General features: G+C 39.6%; 1 protein-coding gene across 1 annotated transcript in view; it reads right to left on the bottom strand.

Moving 5' to 3' along the window:
- The window catches only part of SPTLC2 (serine palmitoyltransferase long chain base subunit 2), a 79,716-nt gene that overhangs the window by 5,063 nt on the left and 55,364 nt on the right, over positions 1-19,289 (bottom strand). The window contains exons 10-11 of the mRNA XM_080345548.1: positions 5,045-5,180; positions 2,831-2,960 (exon numbers count right to left, since the gene is read on the bottom strand). Of these exons, the coding sequence (XP_080201674.1) occupies positions 2,831-2,960; positions 5,045-5,180 (266 nt within the window). The remainder of the gene's footprint in view (positions 1-2,830; positions 2,961-5,044; positions 5,181-19,289) is intronic.

Here is a 19,289-nt window from a genome sequence, read left to right as displayed (position 1 = left end):
TGGGTTCAGAGTGTGCAGCTGTTTTGAACGTTAAAGAAGATTACACTAACTTGGAACAAAGCCTCCACATACTGAGCTAAATCAGGATTTCTTCATTCACTTCAAAATTCACACCTCATTTTGTCCTGGAATAATTTTCTTAGGCAGACAAGCCCTAATATATTAAACAATAATTTCCTCTGTTTAGAGCATTTAGCCCTTAGAGAGGTACTCTAGAAATCAGTCTTTAGAGTTCAATGCATAAAATTTGAAACATTTTCTGGAAAGCAGAAAGACCTGTAAGTGAATTGACAGGAAAAGAGCTTATATAAGCAGAGTAATAAAAGTTACAGATTGGTTTTGGAAGACAGCAAGTATAGTACTTACGTAGACCCTGCAAAAGCAGCTTGTTACAGTAAAGACTCCAGCTAGTCACTAAGAGAGAAGACCAAGAATCTAACCAAGAGCAAGACTGCATGATTGCTCAGGCAGTACCAGCACATCAAGTTAACACAGTTTCAGTTGTAGCTCAGTTTGCAGCAATACCATTTCAGAGACTTCAGTTTCCTTTCTTTTCCTTCCCCTCACCTCCTTCCCACCCACCTGGCCAGAACTTACCACTCCATCCTTTGTGTCAATGTATTCAGTTCTATTACCATGCTCTGAGCCAAGTCTGTGATACTATTAATTTTATACAGGGGGAAAGGAAAAGGAGAAGGCCTTCTCCAAACATACTGTTCCAGAATTTTATTTGGAACAGAAATAACTGAATTGGGATAATTATGGCAAGAGTAGCAGGGCAAATAGCTGGGAAAGAACTCCTTAAGCAGTCTGCTGTCTGTCAGGGCAGAATCTCTCAGGCCTTGTAAGGCAGAAGCAACTCAGAAGCAGCAAGTACAGCACCACAGATACATGGCAACTTGTTTAATCGATACATAATGACACTAAGTACCCATTACCAAACTGCACACGCCACTGCCTTACTAATTTTCCTAACAAAACTGAAATTAAAAAGAGCCATTTTCAGCTGTTAATTTGAAAGTTCTGTGGTGGTGAAGTGTAAAAAGTTTTCATCTATTTTTTTGACATGACAATAACAGATATCTGTTCACATATTGAAGTGTTACCATCTGATCATATCCAGACACTGGGCATAATCTCCCCTTCATAACTCCATGATGACTACTCCAAATCAGCTTCTTGTCCATGATAGGTTTGAAAATAGTTTCAAGGATTTTTTTCTCCATCATCCTTCCTGAGGATCAAGGTGAGGCTTCTCAACCTGCAGTTTCCCAGGTCACACTTCTTGCCTTTCACGAAGTCAGTGGTGACATTTGCTTTCTTCCGAACCTCAGGAACCTTCCCTAATCACCATTACCTTCCAAAGATGATAATCAAGAATGGCCTTGCAGTGACAGCCAGCTCCCTCAACAGTTGTGGGTGCATCCCATCAGGTCCCACGGATGTGTGCATATTTATAGTTTGTTTAAATGTTCCCTTATTTGATCCTCCTTCACACCAAGGGTAAGTCTTCATTGCTCCATGTTTTTCCACTAACCTCATGGGCCCAGGATCCCTGACGGCAAGTCTCATCAGTAGACACTGAGGCAATAAAGGCACCAAGTACCGCGGCCTCTTGCATGTCATTTGTCACCTGATCCCCATGCCATTCAGCAGCAGCCTCACATTTTCTCTACTCTTCCTTCTGCTACTAATACCCTCAACAAAAGCCCTGACTGCAGCATTCCATGTCCTTTGACAGACTCTGCTCCAGGTGGGCTTTGGCTTTCCTAACCCTATTCTTGTATGCTCAGGACTGTCTCTATTCCTCCTGGGTCACTAGCCCCTGCTTGCACCTCTTATGTGCTTCCATTTTGTTTCTGCAGGTTTGTTCAACTGTGTAGGCTTCTCCTCTCTTCAGGACTGTACCCTTTGGAAATCTGTCTGGTTCAGAGACCAGCTTGAAAGAGTCTACTTTCCTGAAGTACAAAGTCATGACTCAGCCTAGCACAGGTTCTGACTCACAGAACAACAAAGTGGGGAAAAAACACAGCAGAGAACTTTGACAGAGCCTAAGACAGCACACATACATGTCAATCAAAGAAGATTTATCAGAAGACTCAAAAATGAATGTAGTTACCACATTAAAACATAGTAAGAATCGACAGGCTTATTAATATAATCCCCTTTCAACTGTATTAGTCAGAGTAACCTCCATCCTTGATTTTTAAGGCAGCATCCCTAACTGTGATGCAGGCCTCCTTAGAGGGGACCTCCATTCTCACTGGAATGTGCTTAATGCAGGCAGCAGTCAGTAAGGCACCGCACACGGTACAGACTCATTCAGGGGAGGATCATTTAAGATACAGTGCTCTGAAACTTTAAACAAGAACTGGAATAGTAATCTTAGGAATAAAAATTATCATTCATAATCATGTCCTGAGGTTTGCACTTGCTTTTGAGAAGAACAGAGACATTTTGGAGGTTCTCAGGAGTTTTTTTTCTTACCTTCTGCATCTAGGGTCAGAAGAACCAGAATTTTTTCCTTCTAAAAGATTCAGTGGAAGGTGCAGCCTCTTAAAAGAGGAAAAAGCATTGTCTCTAAGGAATAAGACTGTCTCTCTCACATAATTTAAAATAGGAAAAGAAAGTCCCTGCTATTTGCTCTAGGCAGCCATTCTGCATTGTTGAAGCAAGGAAAGAGAAAGAGTCATTGCCAGCTCTACTGCACAAGGCTTTGAACATCAGGTTCAACTAGTTTGTGTACCAAACATTGAACCAGTCTACAAAAAATAGACAATTGTTGTATCTGTTTATAGAAACCATGAGGAAGACAAGATGAGACACTTACCGTATCAAGCATCTCTTTGGTATGAGCTGCAGACAAACAGAATCTGGCTCTGGACTCGATTATGGGGGTGGCAGGGAAGCCCACAACCACAACACCGATGTTCCGCTTCAGCATCTCACGCCCAAACGCGCTGCCAGAAAGAACAAGAAAGATTGTCAGAATGATACCAGTGGAGGCAAAGCAGCAGCAGCAGCATGAAGGTCTCAGTATGTTAACCCATGCAGGACTTTGTTGAAACAAGTCTGTAAGACCACAACTTGGAGCTTCTAGTGCTTGCTTTTAGAGGTAGAACACCTGTTCACAAAAGCCTTTTTAAAATTGAATCCCAAGGTGGTCCTCCTCAAAAGGTTTCATTGTATTAAGCTCTAACAAAGCTGAAAGATCGTATGTAGCGGATGCTGGTCTTTTAGCAGGCTGTTTCTAAATGGATCTGTAACCTAAGCTTGGAAATCTTTCCAATAGGAAATGGGGGTTTAGGTTCAGAAGTCTGACTATGCAAGGAATCCCCCGTGCTGCAATCCCCCAAAGCAGATAGTTCTGGAGTTTCAAGGAGGCTTGTTTTTACCAATTTAATTCAAGTAAAGTACATTATGGTGTCACAGAATGTACCACTTTTTAAGTGCCTATCATGGGAACCATTGAATTGCCACAGTAAATTGAGATCATCTAATCTTTTACCAAATATTTTTAAGGAAGGTGCAGAAACCTCATAGAACTGTCAGTCAGTATCTTCAACAAAACAAATTCTTATGGACTTCAAAGAAATTAACAGTTGTGACTTATTCAATGAGAGGCACAAAGATCTAGATCCTTTCCATAATAGCAGTGCATTTGTGAGTGTTTCTACAGGTCCCAGGAAATGGTTAATCCTTTTTGAACTGACCTTGTCTTGAGAAGTAGCAATGAATTCAAGATGCTTATAAGGATGCATAAAAATAACATCCCCTACTAGGCTTTTACAATCTTTGCCTTTTACTTCTGCTACAACTATTTTCCTTATAAATTGGTGTATCCTGATACACTTCATTTTGTATCCATTTAGTACTCTCAAACTATTTTCAAAAAACAGACTAACAGAGACAAAGAAAGGATGAAGTAGATACTAAAGGCCAACTCTCGTCAGAGCTCTGTGTTCTTGCTCACTTTACAATAAGTTATTGGCCCAACTGCTCAGCTAATAAACATTTCCATGAACATTTCCAGGGAAAAGATAGTACTGAGTGGTAGAGCAGCTGGGCAGTAGGAAACACCGTGCCTCCGTGTGCTGGACGGCACACACTGCAGACTCTACAGCATCCATAAAAGTTTCAGGCTTTTTAAATTGGGTGATACTGAGAAGAGTGGAGGACTGACCTGGCTTCATGCAGAGTGCTAGAAGATGCTTGTTGCCTCACAGAACCACAGTTCACAGCCAGACTGAAGCCTAACTGAGCTGGAAGAGCACTAGACATGTTCAGCATGGCTTAAAATGAAGCTATGCTTTCCAAATTTGAAAGTGTTGTTTTAGCACTGCATTATACAGAGACACTGAAAAGCAGCTATGAAAGCCAAGTTATCCTTGAAATCAGGCTTTTGTTTATGCTGCAAAAATTTTTTAATAGATGCAGAATTTTAGCCTTAATTATGCACACAGCAGCCCACAACTTCATAAGCATTTATAAAGCTATATGTTACAGTTCTATTAGTATTTACAATAAGAACACCTGAGCTATTAAATGCAGACCTCTTTAAAAACTTGGGATTCAAATACAGGTCATTGTGCCCCATTGTGTCCTGCCCCTCTGTTTTTTCTTTTTTATTTTTTAGAGTACATCTGTAGAAATGCTGGCTGCTTCTGATCCAGGAGCTCGTTGAAGTATTCCTCCAGTGATATTTAATGTTCATTTCTATCCAGTTTCAGCTTCTCTTTAGCACACACTTCTCTCTAAAGCACACACTTTACAAATAAACAAAAAGAAAAAAAGCCCCCAACTTTTAAAACGTGGCACATGGTGGTAAAATTGCTTCCCTTTGAAGTGTTTTCTTGCTGCCTCAAGCTACAAGCCCTGGTTTTCTGAAGATCACATGTAGGAAGTTCCACGTTTTATAAGACGTGGTAACGATCATAGAACCAAAAATCAAACTAGTCTTTTCTTATATTTAGTAAAGTCTTAATATTCTTGTACCATCCTAGCTTTAGAGACTATGGATGAGGAGGTATCCTGTTAAACCTACCCAATTTTTGCTGGCATGTACAGCATCAGAGGCACAACAGGGGAATCTTCATTTCCATAGATGATAAAGCCCATCTCTTTCAGCCGTCTCCTGAAATACCTCGTGTTCTCTGCTAGCTGCTGCACACGCGCTTTCCCTAGAGAATAAATTAAGATAAAACCGTGAACACAACAGTCTTAAGTCACATGTGTAACTGCAACACAAGGTCACTAGTTAAATACAGACTATGAAAATATCACTTGTGCTTATGGAAATGTTAAAATGAAATGCACACCAGAATATGCAGTTTCTTCTCCCTCATGTAAGCAAGATTAATTACTTATTTTCTGATAAGGCTGAGCTGAATGGACTAAGACAAGCATAGCTGTCAAGTCCAAACATTCCCTAGGTTTTCTGTATCAGGTTTTTGTCAAGAGGTACCTGGCAGAACAAGATAGGTACCTGCTTTTAAGCAAGACTGAAAATTTGCTCAACATTCATGGGTAACAGCATCCTGAAGAAAAGTTTACTTACACTTTGAATCATTAATGGAAACATCAAATCAGCTGAAGTTGTTTGCCATGTTTTATCCTGCTTGCCTGTACTGATGGAAATTACTTTTTTCCTGCTTAAATCTGCTTGCTGAACTGATCACGTGGCTGCTCCTTAACCTTATTCAGTTAAAATGAGCTGGGTTTAAATTAAACAGATTACTTCTGATTAACCAGCTTGCTTCACATAAGCAGCAGCAGCCAATTTATCATGTATTCAGCCAATTCTGTGTTTTTTTAATGTTTGTCTAAACCAGTACACAGGACATTAGACAGTTGGTATACTTTAAATATTCCAGCTATTCAGACAGTCATGGGAAAACCTATTTATCAGTTAAATTCTTAGCTAGCAAAGTGTAGTACATTTCTGTATTGCCCAGAAAAAGATTCATACCATCTCACCTAAGCAGATGATAATGCATTTCTGATCAACTAATAACTCTAATGTGCTTAAGAGATTAAGTACTATGCTATTGATGAGACTATGATAGGTAACATTTACAATTACTTGTCTCTGGTCCACAAAGTGTATTTCTGGATGGCTGATTAACCAAACACTACCTTCATCAGATGGGTGATTCACATACTGAAACATTGAATCTACAGCAGTGTGGATCTCTGCCACATGGTGAAGTTGGCTGCTAGATATTAATCATCTTCCTTCAAAGTTGTAGATAACTTAAGGTGATCAGCCAAAAGGAACATCAGGCCTCAAAGAAACATCCACACCCACACAGCTATGCTCCAGGCCAGAACAAATGTAATTTTAAGAACCTATATAGTTTTCATTGCCAAGAGTATCAGACATTCCACCCACAACCGTGTAATCAAAGGCAAAATCCCATCAAACGCAAAGCATAAGAAAAAAGGATGAAACCTGTTAAGTTTGCAAAACTTGGCCTATCATTAGTGGGCAGGATCTGGTATTTTTAACAGCATTCACTGCCATTTAAGGCATCTCTTCTCCTCTATTAACAGCATTATTTCTTATTCTTTTCTCTCCCAGAGTTTCTGCAGATGCTTAAATTCCTCTTTCCCCCAAAGCAGCAAGTTTTCAGTAAAACACAATGGCATCTTGTGCTTATGAAACTCTTTTTTTTATTAGCTCACACTAGATCAGATCCTCTAGTGGAAACCTAGCTTTCTTTTATGTTTTCAGACCAATTATTTGGTTACTTTAAATACTCCAGACTGCAAAGTGAAGTTAAACAACAAAATAAAAAGAAACAGGTCTGCTGCAAGATACTACAGAAAGTGGGACAAAAGCCACTACTTGTGTTTCTAACATTGAGACAATGAACTCCAAAGTGTCCAGAACAATCTACCTGCAGAAAAAACCTACTGTGGTACCTTCTGACAAAGCTACATCCACGTCTCCTATACAGAAATGAACAACTTCTGATGTTTTGAGTCAGTGATCTACAATCCCACCAAAATAAGCACGAGATTTCACTGCTGCGAGAGCGGTAAGGTAACATACACAGCTGGATACAACTGCTGTGATCAGCCCCCTCCCACAACAAGGAATGCAGCTTCTCCCATACATATGTTCTCTCTATGCTCCCATAAAGCATAGAGTTTACAGCACGTCAAGAAGAAGGAAATTTCAGCACCCTTATTGTTTTCCCCTCTATACAATCACACCCTTACGCAAATTGTTGGGAGACTTGCCGGCTAAAGATTAGAGAGGAACCTTAATTTGTAGTTGGCAATAACTTCACAGTCTTCCTTAAATGCTTTCCCATAAAAAGAGTTTATGATTCTAGATTTGTCCTTATAGATTGAAGAGGGCTTTGAGACGTAAACAAGTTTAAGGCACAAATCTTTCAGTTCTCTACAGAGATGTAATCATCTACTACAGCAACAGACAGATTTAGAAGACACTTGCTTTCTTCAGGTTTGTGGGTCTCACAAGCCTGTCAGCTTTTACTTCACTCCAAGATCAGTCAATTTAATTATTTCCTCTTTAAAAACTTGTCACCATGGCTATAACAATATTACTAAGAACTTTAAAACACATTCAGTGGTGTCTTCTCACTACCCACCACATGTCATTCCCATCTTCTGAAGAGAAATAACTGTAGTAATGGTGAAACAAAGCAGCAGGAATTGAACAAGAACTGGGCACTTGTTCTTCGTCTTTCACTTTCCTTTCTTCCTGCATCCTGTGCAACTTCTCTCCTCTGTACTTCTATTCATTTAGTCTCCTAATCCACTATAAAATCCTGCACTTGAAGAGTGATGCCACATGCTAATTGAAGAGGGTTTGCAATATTATGCAAAAAAGCATACGCCCAGTCTTCAGCTGTGTTATTATTTGCTGGTTCAGCCCCACTGGTACATGCTAGCACAGCACAGCACGCTGGGAACTGCCACCACAGTTTTACCATGTTCCCTGCAACAACAAAGACAAACCAAATGGTGCCTGGAGACCGCAGTGACCAGGTACCAGTGCTAATCCCACCTGTACCCAAATGATGCTTGAACATTCAGACATGACCTCAAAATCCCTTCCCAGCCCAAACATCTTCTGAAACTCAGCGTTTTGTCCAAGTCTATGCAACTGCAGGCCTAGAAAGCATTCCAGGATGGCAGCAATCCTCCAGCAAATGCCTTTCTTGGCAGAATGCAGCCTCATTTTAAGAACATGCAAGAAGGTCGGCTCAGACACCACCCTGCCAATTGTTCTCGCACAGGAATTGTGCAACAATTCTGGTAACATCCTTTCATGTAGGAAACTGGAATGTGATGACCTTCAGGGAGGGAAGGAAAGGGAGAAGAAAGGGAGGATTACTGGAACTGAGTTCTTCAAAAGGGCTAGAAAACTAGAACCCCTTATCAGAGCAACTGATCTGAAGTCCCTCATGGGTCCTGTAAATATCTTAAACTATAATAACTACTGACAGATCTACACTGGAATTACAGGATTAACTAACAACAACTCCTCTTTTGTACCCTTTTGCAAGTTTACTGAAGTCATAAGAAGATTGGTCTTGCAATTTAGTGAAACACTTCCTTGCTTGTAGCAGTATGGACATCATTTAGTCTAAAGCTCACAGTTAACCTCTGAAGAACATGCTGCCATTGTATTAGAAGGTCACATGCCACCCCAAAGGGAGAAACACTCTTCCTTCACCATCCTCAACTCAGAGCTGTATTTGTATGGATTCAGGAGAGAAAGAAAAAAGAACAGAGAAAATAATTACATCTGCTTGGATGGCTAAGATGGGCTGAATATCTATAGCTGATAGTTTGAGAAGAAGAATGTGCTTTTACTTGACATAACCTTATACCGGTCCAAGGTATAACAGGCAGTCATTTTAAAATGGAATTGCTCATTTTCATACTGACATTTGTTTTACTGTACACCTGAAGTGCAGAATATGTGGGTAGCACAGAGCCCAGATGCCACTGACCAAGTGTGACTTCCCAGATCAGCAGCAGCTTTGCTGAGAAAGTCACTCAAAGCTCCACTCAAACCTTCATTCTAAGGCACTGCTTGTAACATCATGGTTGTTATAGCACCTACTCTACATGGTCAATAACGCCAAATGTAGGCTTTTGGGCTCACAAACCCTAAGTAATTTAACTCCGCTTGACAGAATAGACAAGTCAGGCTTCAGAGTTTCTGCAGCAGAGGGTTCAGTGCCACCAGCTGAACCAATACAGCAGTAACGGCTGACTGTTGTATTTTTACCATTCTTACCATACTTAGTGCATACCTTCCAACACAAACAGCATTTTTTTCCCCACTTCTAAATAAACTTCAAAAGATTGGGTTTCTAGATTTGTGCTGAGGAAGAGCCTCTTTTCTGAAATTTAACAATATTTAAAGAGTAGCATATCATGTCTTACAAATACATAACAAGGCACACAATAATCTTTAAAAAATGCAGCTAGCATCTTCCTGGAAAACAAAACAAAAACCCATCACCCTAGAGAAAGCACTCAATTATGAATCTAAAGGAACATAAGATACATATCCCCCCGCAACCCTAGTGGAAAGTAAATTAGTGTATCTGCTAGGACAGATCCCTATAAGCTAAGAGAATGACACTTCATCACTTGTGAAGGCCTCTGCTTCAGAGGTCACGTTGCTCAGACAAACAAAAGTTATAGTGAAAACATTATCCAGTAGTCAGTTAAGCAAATTTCTTCCTGAATCCAAAATTAAATTGATACTTACCATAGTTACCTGCAGAATAAAAAAGAAGGCTGCACATTCTACCACACAAAATCTAAAATCATCTTGCAATGGGTTTATCAGTGAGGCACACGGAGAAGTTCCCCTTTATTTAGTCTCACTGCTTCTTACAGCCTAGAATTTGATGCTTACACTATTATAACAAATGTTGCACAGATTCTCTGACTGCCCTTATTTGCAAAAGGCAGTTTAACAAATCCACAGTGATTAAAAATTTTTGCAAGGCCAGGATTAACATAGTCTTAAAAAAACAAAAAAGAAAAACCAGACACTTCTTAGAGCTGAGATCTGTGTAACTTCTCTATTCCATGTTTAAAAAAAAATCATCTCTACAAGGAAGCCCTAGAATCTGTGAAGTGACTGACAAAGACCTAATACTTGTAATGTCCCTGTCATCTATTAAGGCGGATGAATCAGCTATCATAGATGGTACTGGACTCACAAGAAAATTTAGTTCGACCAGGACGTATTAGTTTTTCTCCCCTCTTGTGATCTCCAGGCAGCAATTGGAGAGGAATCACAAATCTGTCTTAAACAATGCAACACTTCATCAGCAAGGCTTCTTGAGAAATAAAAAGCGTGTTGCACTGTACACAAACAGACTACTGACTGACACCAAACACCAGAGGGTCAAATTGACTTCAGATGGGAATACAAAAAAAACCAAGTGGGATTTTATTCACTTGTCACACTAGGGATCACTGTCACCTGGATTTAAAACAAAGACACTTGGCACAATACAAAGAAAGCTCTATGTTTACATTTTGAATTTATTCAAAGCAACATAGTAGGACACATCTTTTAAAATAGTTCCTGAGTAGTGAAATGGTTAACTGTATGAGCAAGCTGCAATACCACTCTCGTTGGTCAACAAATACCAGTTTAATGGAAAATATGTCACATTAGATAGCCATCATGAAGTTACTACATATTCTCTGATTAACTAATTTTATAGCTGTTCAACACATTAGAGTTTCAATCTTGCAATCTTAATTTGATGTATATTTTGTTGGCAACACGGACAACGAGGCTAAGCCAAGCAATTTCATGCCTTTACCTTGCAAGCCAGTTGTAGGCTAACATATTTGGTCTTAGTGACTAAATGAAATATTTATAATAAAAGAAAACTCTTGATATGAACAGATTGCTACTCAGTACATACACAATCATTTCACCTGTGATACACATTTATTGCCCCAATTACTCAGACTCTGTATAACACCTCAAGCTGTAACATAGCGGAGCATCCTCAGTTCCAGTTTTCATTATGCAATCAACAAAATTCAAATGTTTACCAGCAGAGATTCGTAAGAATTCTGTGATAACTCATAAAGATGTACTCTGATAAGATTCAGTATGTATCTAACAAGATGCAGGTTTTGTTAAGAAGACTGGCTGAATCATATTAAAGACTGCAAGTAGTAAAAGAAGATTATGGAAAGTTAATATCAAATCCATAAGATGAAAATACTCCATTAACTCTTTGCACAAGAGTTACTTTCAGTCTCTAATGTAACTTGTTTTGTATTGTTTTTCAAGCTTGTGCCATCTTACAAACTCTTGCCAGTGCAGAGCTGTTGGAGGTGACACGCATTATATCACCTATTGACAGACGTGTCATCTCTTATTTGTGGCAGAATCACTTATCTTGGTATAATTTATTTCAGTCAAGGAAGGGGTTTATTCTAGAATAAGTCTACCTCAACAAAAATAGCACAGCTTTACTGATATAAGTGTGACCTCAGGGGCAATACTTTGCTAGGATGGCTATGGATTTTGTAGGACTGCTCACCTGGGCAGGTTTCTTGTCCTGACAGCCACATTATAGGAAATTTAATGCCTTTTTCCTCTTTTGTACAAATGGTTTCCCAAGACTAAACAAGTTAATTTTTGGTCTTCCTTAGAAGAAGAAAAAAGTTAATCAATTAATCAAGCTAACTAAAAGATGGAACTTTGTCAACTAAGAATGCTCATGAAGACTACGGTAGCTCTGTGTGCACGTATACGCACATGTGTATATGTGAAAATGCATCAAAGTGGCAGATCTCAACCTACTTTTTCAGGAAAAAAATTCTGAAAGGCATTTTATAACCTGAGCAGTAATGTTTACTGACTCGTGCTAGGTACCCAAGTAACAACTGAGTTTCCATATCCTTGTGCAGAATAAAGAGAGCTTACGGAAAGGATATGTTCTGTAGCATCCACCATTGTTCCCAAATGGCACGGCCAACCTACGACCCCATTTTATGGAAATCCTTGACCACGCAACTTACCAAGATTTTTACCAGACACGAAAATAACTAAAAGATTACAAAAAGAGTAGAACAGTCAACCATCATGGAAAACAGAAGGGGAACAAAAAATCATAATCTATTATGAAGGCACAGAGAACAGTGATGTCATCAAGTCCTGTTCCTCTAACAGAAGATAAGGTGATTAAATATATTGCACACAGAATGGATGTGGACCAGGCTGCAACTGACCATGGTTATTTCCCTGAGAACACTACCATCAATGACAGTGAAGATAAAGCGCTTTTATTAACATGGATGGAGCTTTTTCTCCATATACCTTGCTACAAATAGGCCAAACAGAGAAAAATAAGTGATAATTTCTACTTCTAAAAGCCTGTATTTTCAGACATTTGGAAGTGTTTAAATCAAAGTAAGCTGGTGGTGAAAACTTGGTTACATACATCATTCTGCAGAAGTTTGTTTCTTCAAGTCAGAGTGATGCTGTAATATATTGAAGCTTGTAAATTTTTCCACATTAAAACCCCCTTGTTTTTGCAAAGGCTTATACTTCCATTTTGTTTATTATTCCTACATTTCTGTCTTTTGGTTGGCTGTTTCAGTGGAAGACAGAATTCGGCATATTCTGTTTTGGAAACAAGCACTTTTTCAAATCTCAACCAGGAATTCAATATTATTCTGCTGATTTAACAGATTCTCCACTAAGCTTTCAGAAGCAAAGTTGCCTCCTGAGGGCTTAGGAAGATCTTTTGCAATGTTAACATAATAAGTCAAGTTGTTTTCTGGACACTATACTCGTAAATACTTCTTCATTTAAAAAAAAAACCCACAACAGACAATTCCTTTTTTTTGAGAAGGCATAAAACCACTACTCTTCTTTTACTGCTGTGAACATGTTTTTCATACAAGATATAGAAAATTTCTTTTTTAATGCTTTGCCTGAAAAACATAAGTCAAGCATGACACCTAACAAAATCTGCACAATGAAAAACCAAGAAAAATGTTTTTAGATTTGCTAAGTAGCAGAAAGAACAAGTGGGACTTAAGAATAACTGACTGGGAACAGGGATCAGATTCAAAACGAGGTAGTACCTATTTGAGGGCTAAAGCAAGGAAACTGAAAACTAGATAAAGGAGAGAGATTTCAAACTCAAAACCACTTGAACAGGGAACAAAATTCCAGTTCAGCATTGATTAAATACCACCACCTTTACCTTTTAATGAAAGCTGCAGTACAAGAAACAAAACACAATGTTGTTAAAAATGCTGTAATAGATGCTTAAAGACCTGGGATGATAATATCGGCCAGAGCTGATTTTAAAAGGCTTGTAACATTATCTGTCAGAAAGAAGCACAAACTCATATCCCAAGGCAGAAAGCGCAATCAAGACCATTTCACGTGCACAGTCCTGCCAAAGGTGGCACTCACCTACATGATAATGGAAAGGTCATTTCCTACAGCAACCTATTCTTCCAGCCTCAAAAAAAAAAACCAGCTCAGAAACAAAAGGGAAGTTTAAAGCAAAATTTTCACTGGTTTCTTCTGAGAGATTATACTATAAAAGCTATATTATAAAGAATCAGAGTCAAAATTCTATTATATATTACATATTGATTTCTTATCTCTTGGAATACTTTTCCTATCTCATTGTTTAAGTTCCAGGGACAAGGTGGCTCCACGTGTACCGATATGCTTCCTTTAAGTTTGCACATGTGAGCACTCTGCACTACTGCCAATGTTTGCAGTAATAATTTTATATCCTTCCCTTCAGATGTGGTCTGCAGATTTTCATTACAGGTCTTCAGAAAAGTGTTCTATGTGATTATACAATGTAACTTGAGATTGCACAGAGACATATTAAAATGTATAGGTTAAAATACTACATTCCCCCAGTTTTACATTATAAAGCACCAGCTCACACAGGCAAATGCCAAGAGAACCTGCCAAAACAATGAGGAAGAAAAGTAATCAGAACTACTCCTTAACTCAGTGCTATTATATGACTGTTTAATAGCTCAAAGTCTAGTATTCAGCAAACCAGTCAGAAGAGAGAAGCGACTCGTGTTTTTCTGCAGCGCTGCTGGAGGCAGGGAGGATCCAGGTTTAAAAACAAGCTTAGAAGGGGAAGAGTCTCCTTAGGCTTATGTCTGGAGTCTGGGGTCACCCGAAGGACTGAGCATCTCCCACTAGAGGCCACTGCTGCACAGAGGGAGCCCACAGCTGCCCTCCGTACCGCAGTGCTCCCTCTGAACAGCAGTTGTCAGGATGCTCTCCCCACAAAAAACCCACACCTGTACTGCATCACGGCAGAGCCATGCTTAATTCATCCAGGAAACTCTAAGGAACCGCTAAGTGGATGGCTCAGTCAAGTTATTTATTCTTATGACACACTTGCGTGCTTCTCCAAGTTCACTGCTCTGGAGATAAACTACAAATAATGTGGGAGGAGAAACCGGGTACAAGAGACAGCGTGTTTCAAAGCATGAACAAGGAAATCAAAAGACTGCTGAGAGCTCATGTTCATAGGCCATATGGCAGCAGCATTAGTAACAATTTATTTTAGGAGAAGCGGTGAAGGGCTTGGCTCATGACCATTCTGAGCTAGCCCCATGCCTATGGGTTTTTAACAAGACTGTGTGCAGGGGATTTGCCTGGAATACATGGGTACCATGCATGGTGTCACTGCAGAGGTGATGGCAAAAATGCTCAGTGCTCTAAAGGAGAGAGGACAACAGTTAAATTTGATTTAAAAGTCTGGCAATGGTAAAGCCAAAGAGATGCAGAAATGGAAAAAGAAAAAGTAAAAATTATGGCTGATGTTCTTGGCATTGAAAGTTTGCTGAGAAAAAATTTATGCTAATACTAAGTATCTGTCATTTCATTTGCTATCAAGCTAAACAGTTCCAGTGGAGTCTAAAGGCATGCCAAAAAACAGCTGGGTGCGTGTATTGTGTCCTCATTGAGTTTACATATTCTGGTGAGACTGAAGCCTTTGGCGTATTGCAAAGCTCAGTGGAGTACTTTTATATTTGCATTTTCTGATTTTGTTTGCAACCAGCTGCATTTAGAGAACCCTAAGGCAGCCTGCTCGCACCATGAACTGCACCACAAAGAGATACAGCTCTCACCATGAAGAGATCATGTCTCTTGATGCAACTGGGAAGACAGCATCTGTTAAAGAACTACCATTTAAAATAGACTTAAAGAGGTTTTAAAAGAGCTTGGGCTGAGAGTGTAATGAGGGCACTTTCCCAGATCTTATTCATTTTTCAAAATAACACATGTTCCACAGTTTATTATTCTATTAACAGAAACTGTACTTCGGTGACCACGAAAGAGCTTGACTGATCAGGCTGCACATGCACTCCAAATATCACAGTGGTCGTATTGTCCAACTTTGTTGTAGACAATAAAATAGTATTTGTATTAATAGGATAATTCCAATTTCTTCATACTGCCCTGATCTGTGTATCATTTAAACTGTCAATTCTCTACAGCAGTCACTACCTCTGTAAAGCAGGGAACACAAGAGGGTCTTAACTCATGTCAAAGGTTTTCTGTGATATGGTGATACAACGATGTTGCAAAATGACACTAATAAAACCGGCTAAAATGGCCGCTCACCCATGCACAGCCACTACAATTACTTGATCAGCCATCTTTTGCCTCAAACAGCAGGCTTCACTATGTGAGCAGAAAGACTTTGAAATAAGATACACGTGTAAAGGAGACCAGCATAAGTAAACATTTTAAGGAGTTAAGTAAAAGCAGTATTAAAACCAATTGATTTAAACTGAGCCAATGTTTATCAAACTACAGGAGAGGGCTTTTCTACAAAACAATCCCTGTTATAAGATCCTGAAAACTCAAGCTTTAAAGAGACAGAGACTAAACCAGTACAATGCTAATGCCACAGCCACAGAAAAAAAGATGGCTTAACAGATCATCCTGCCTCAAATCTGGCCAATGTTGGCTCCTAAACTCAGCATAAGCCAAACATTTAGTAACAGCCGCAAATACAAAAAAAAAAGTTCCATTAAAGATGTCTATAAATGGTGAAACTTGAAAATAATTAATCCTTAGTCACTGAAGTGAGAATATAGATGTTACTGTTTTGCCTGGACTCTGCCATTTTTGTACAAACGAGCAGCTAACACAGAGCAGCACCAGCTGCCAGCAGAGCTCTGGGAGCAGAAGGGTAACACGCAGGCATCCCTCCAGCTCGACATTTTTACAGATCTACCACATGGCAGATGAGGATTCACACACGTACCAGCCAGGCAGCTCAGAACTGAAGGGCTGTCTACCACCAGCACCACTTACTCAATTCTGCATGCAGCTGAACTAGACACCTGAGTGGTCCAAACCATGTCCAAACCACCCTGCAGCTCCAGTCCACAGAGATGGCAGTGGGAAGCATCTAATATGCTGGAGTTCGGTCCAGAGCAAGAGTGGCTAAAAAGGTTTTGCATGTTGAAATTTAAAGTGATAAGAAGGAAAATGACTTATTAATAACTCAATTATTTATTGTGTCTGTGTGTACATTTAATCTTTCAGGTGGACATACATTAAGAACAATAAACTTCCATAGTTTCTGCCTTTGCATTTGGCAAAACTGTATTGCAACCTGAATCTTCCCTAGTGTGACTGAAACACAGCTAATGTTCACCCCTACACGTGTCCTTCAGAGTCTCTCAACTACAGAATTCACAAAGCTGCTAAGTACTCAGAGGGAGGTTACTATGCATGAGAACCACACAAGTATTTAACAATCCTTAAAAACAGTACATCTACAAATCCACAGGATAGAAGACTCCAAGCACTATCTGCCTGTCATTACAATTATCCAACAGTGGGTATAAGTCTTTAAAAGGTACATGAATACTGTACCAGTTGCAGAGATTTTGATGAAGCTGTGACCGAAACATGAGGTAACTGACCTGTAGATGCCTGAAAGACATTTTTAAGATAGTTCAGGCTATGTCAAAATATTTTAGCATAGCATACTTGCATAATTAGAGAAGAATCTTCTGTAGTCAAACCCAACAGCCCGTGGAGGGACTGCAGCCCCTGATAAACTGAAGTCTTGGACAAAACTTGATTGGTCTCTCCATCATGGGAAGTAAAGTTCCAGCCCTGAAATACAAAGCTTAAACAAAAAATGCAAGAAGATAATATCCTGATCTGGGTGAAAGTCAAACATCATCAGGAAGAAAGAAACTGCTACTAAAAGCTGTCAGTCATTCTTCTTTAGGATCACCAGAAAAGTGTCCTCATAGAAGGACAGAGAAACTAACTGTTGCTCTGATGAGGCAATGTAAGAATAATAGGAATGAAAACTGGAATTTGCCTTAGAGATTTATTTTTTTTTTTTCACAAGGGGAAATATTTTCACAGGCCTGCTTTGGTATTTCAGGGCTATGGGGTGACTGATGGTAGAGAAGGGCATCTCAAAGACATAAGTGGCCAAGGCAGATGCAAGAAACTTATCTAGCCAGACAGACAGACTTGAAGGACAGTAACCAACCAGCTACTCCAGAACTGCTGAGCTAGGGACATATAAGAGCTTGTACATGGTACAGAACAGCCACCTTGGCAAGATAAGAATGTCCTGCTTACCAATTAGCACGTCCTTTGTAAGTGGAACAGCAGCGTTCTAGATGTGAGCATCATTCAACTCCACACTGAGGTTCCCAATGCTTTGATAAACATCTCCTGAGTTCTGCACAGTCCCATCTGGGAGTACCTAATATATCTACTGTCTGTCCAATAAATGAGGCACTAGAATTATCCTTTACAGCCCAGGTCTAGTAGCAGGGCTGCTGCTACATGGTACCGGCTTATCAAAGACCACCAGAAGGAATCTCGTCAAGGGCAAGTCAGCTTCCCTGACCACAGGCTGGAAATGTGCACAAGCAGATACAGACACAAACCAGCTATGAAGCAGCAGGAATTGACATCATCAGGAACTGTCAGTGCAATGTGGTCATTCTAGGATTCATCTTGCATGGACAATTACTCTGGAAACATCCACTCTGTACCTTCCTCTATGGTCCAACAGCACCGGAAAAGGCATTTGTGGAATGTACAAAGACCTCTACAGGTTTCTCATACTCTATAAAAATAGAAAATGTCCCAAGATGTGAAAAAAGCCTCTTACTGCTGCAGGAGGTACCACTTTCACTTTTCACAGAATCCTTTAGATAAGAAGAGATGTCTTGAGATCAGACAGTCCAACCCACCTGCTCAAACAGGGTCAGCTGGAGCAGGTTGCCCACAACCATGTCCAGTCAGGTTTTGACTGTCCCCACAAATGAAGACTCTACAACCTCTGCTGGCAGTCTGATCATGCTCACAGTTTCAGTTTTCAGAAACTCCTTCTCCTCTTTGATAAATCCTAAAATTGTATGAAAGTTATAATTTACTAGATACAGAAACCAGCTAAAATTAGCCACATTAATTCAGTTCTGCCTTGCACTTTTTAGCTGCCTCCCACAACAGAGGATAAAATTTGATGTCTATAATTTTGAGAGACTAATAATAATGAACACTTTGCAAATTTTGCTCATCAACATGCTGCACATTAAGAGATATGAGGCATCTAGCCTAAACGGCTCAAAGCTGCTGACTGAGGTATTCTGCCCACAAAAGGTGAAGACCCAACCTGCCAAACCCCGAAATAATACACATCCGCTTCTTATGTACCCTGGCAACCAAAGAATGAGTCAAACTTGCCAGGGCACTTTTCTCAATATACATAAAATGCTCGACTGAATTTTAGCTACAACTCAACATGGCTTCAGAGTTACTTTAACCTGTGGCCAATCCCCACATGAATGTCCAAACTGCCTAGCCACAGAAATAACAAGCATAGCAAAGCCAGGTTCAAAGTGTTTTCTCTTCACATCTAAATCTAAGATAAATGTTATTCATGCCACACTGTGCAAATATAACTGCAAGGACTCCAGCTCTAAAAATAGAAGTGGTAGGAAAGTAAGAACTAGTAATGAGTGGTATTACTGCTACTTCTGCCCAAATAAGAATGAATAAAATGCTTTGCAGAGTTAATGACACTTCCCTCTGCAGCAATTAGTCTCACAAAATGTATCAAAAGAACCTGGCAAAAATAAACTTCATCATGGTGTTGCTGTGATTATTTTTTAAAGAAAACAAAAACAACAAATTGAGGAAATTTCTAAAGCAAAAGCAGTAATGTGTGGCAAGAGACTTTAGAATTATGTTCTGAAATAAAAGAAAG

This window comes from Nesoenas mayeri (assembly GCF_963082525.1).
Source record: "Nesoenas mayeri genome assembly, chromosome: 5".
Lineage (NCBI taxonomy): Eukaryota > Metazoa > Chordata > Aves > Columbiformes > Columbidae > Nesoenas > Nesoenas mayeri.
This window is presented reverse-complemented; position numbering and strand designations above follow the sequence as displayed.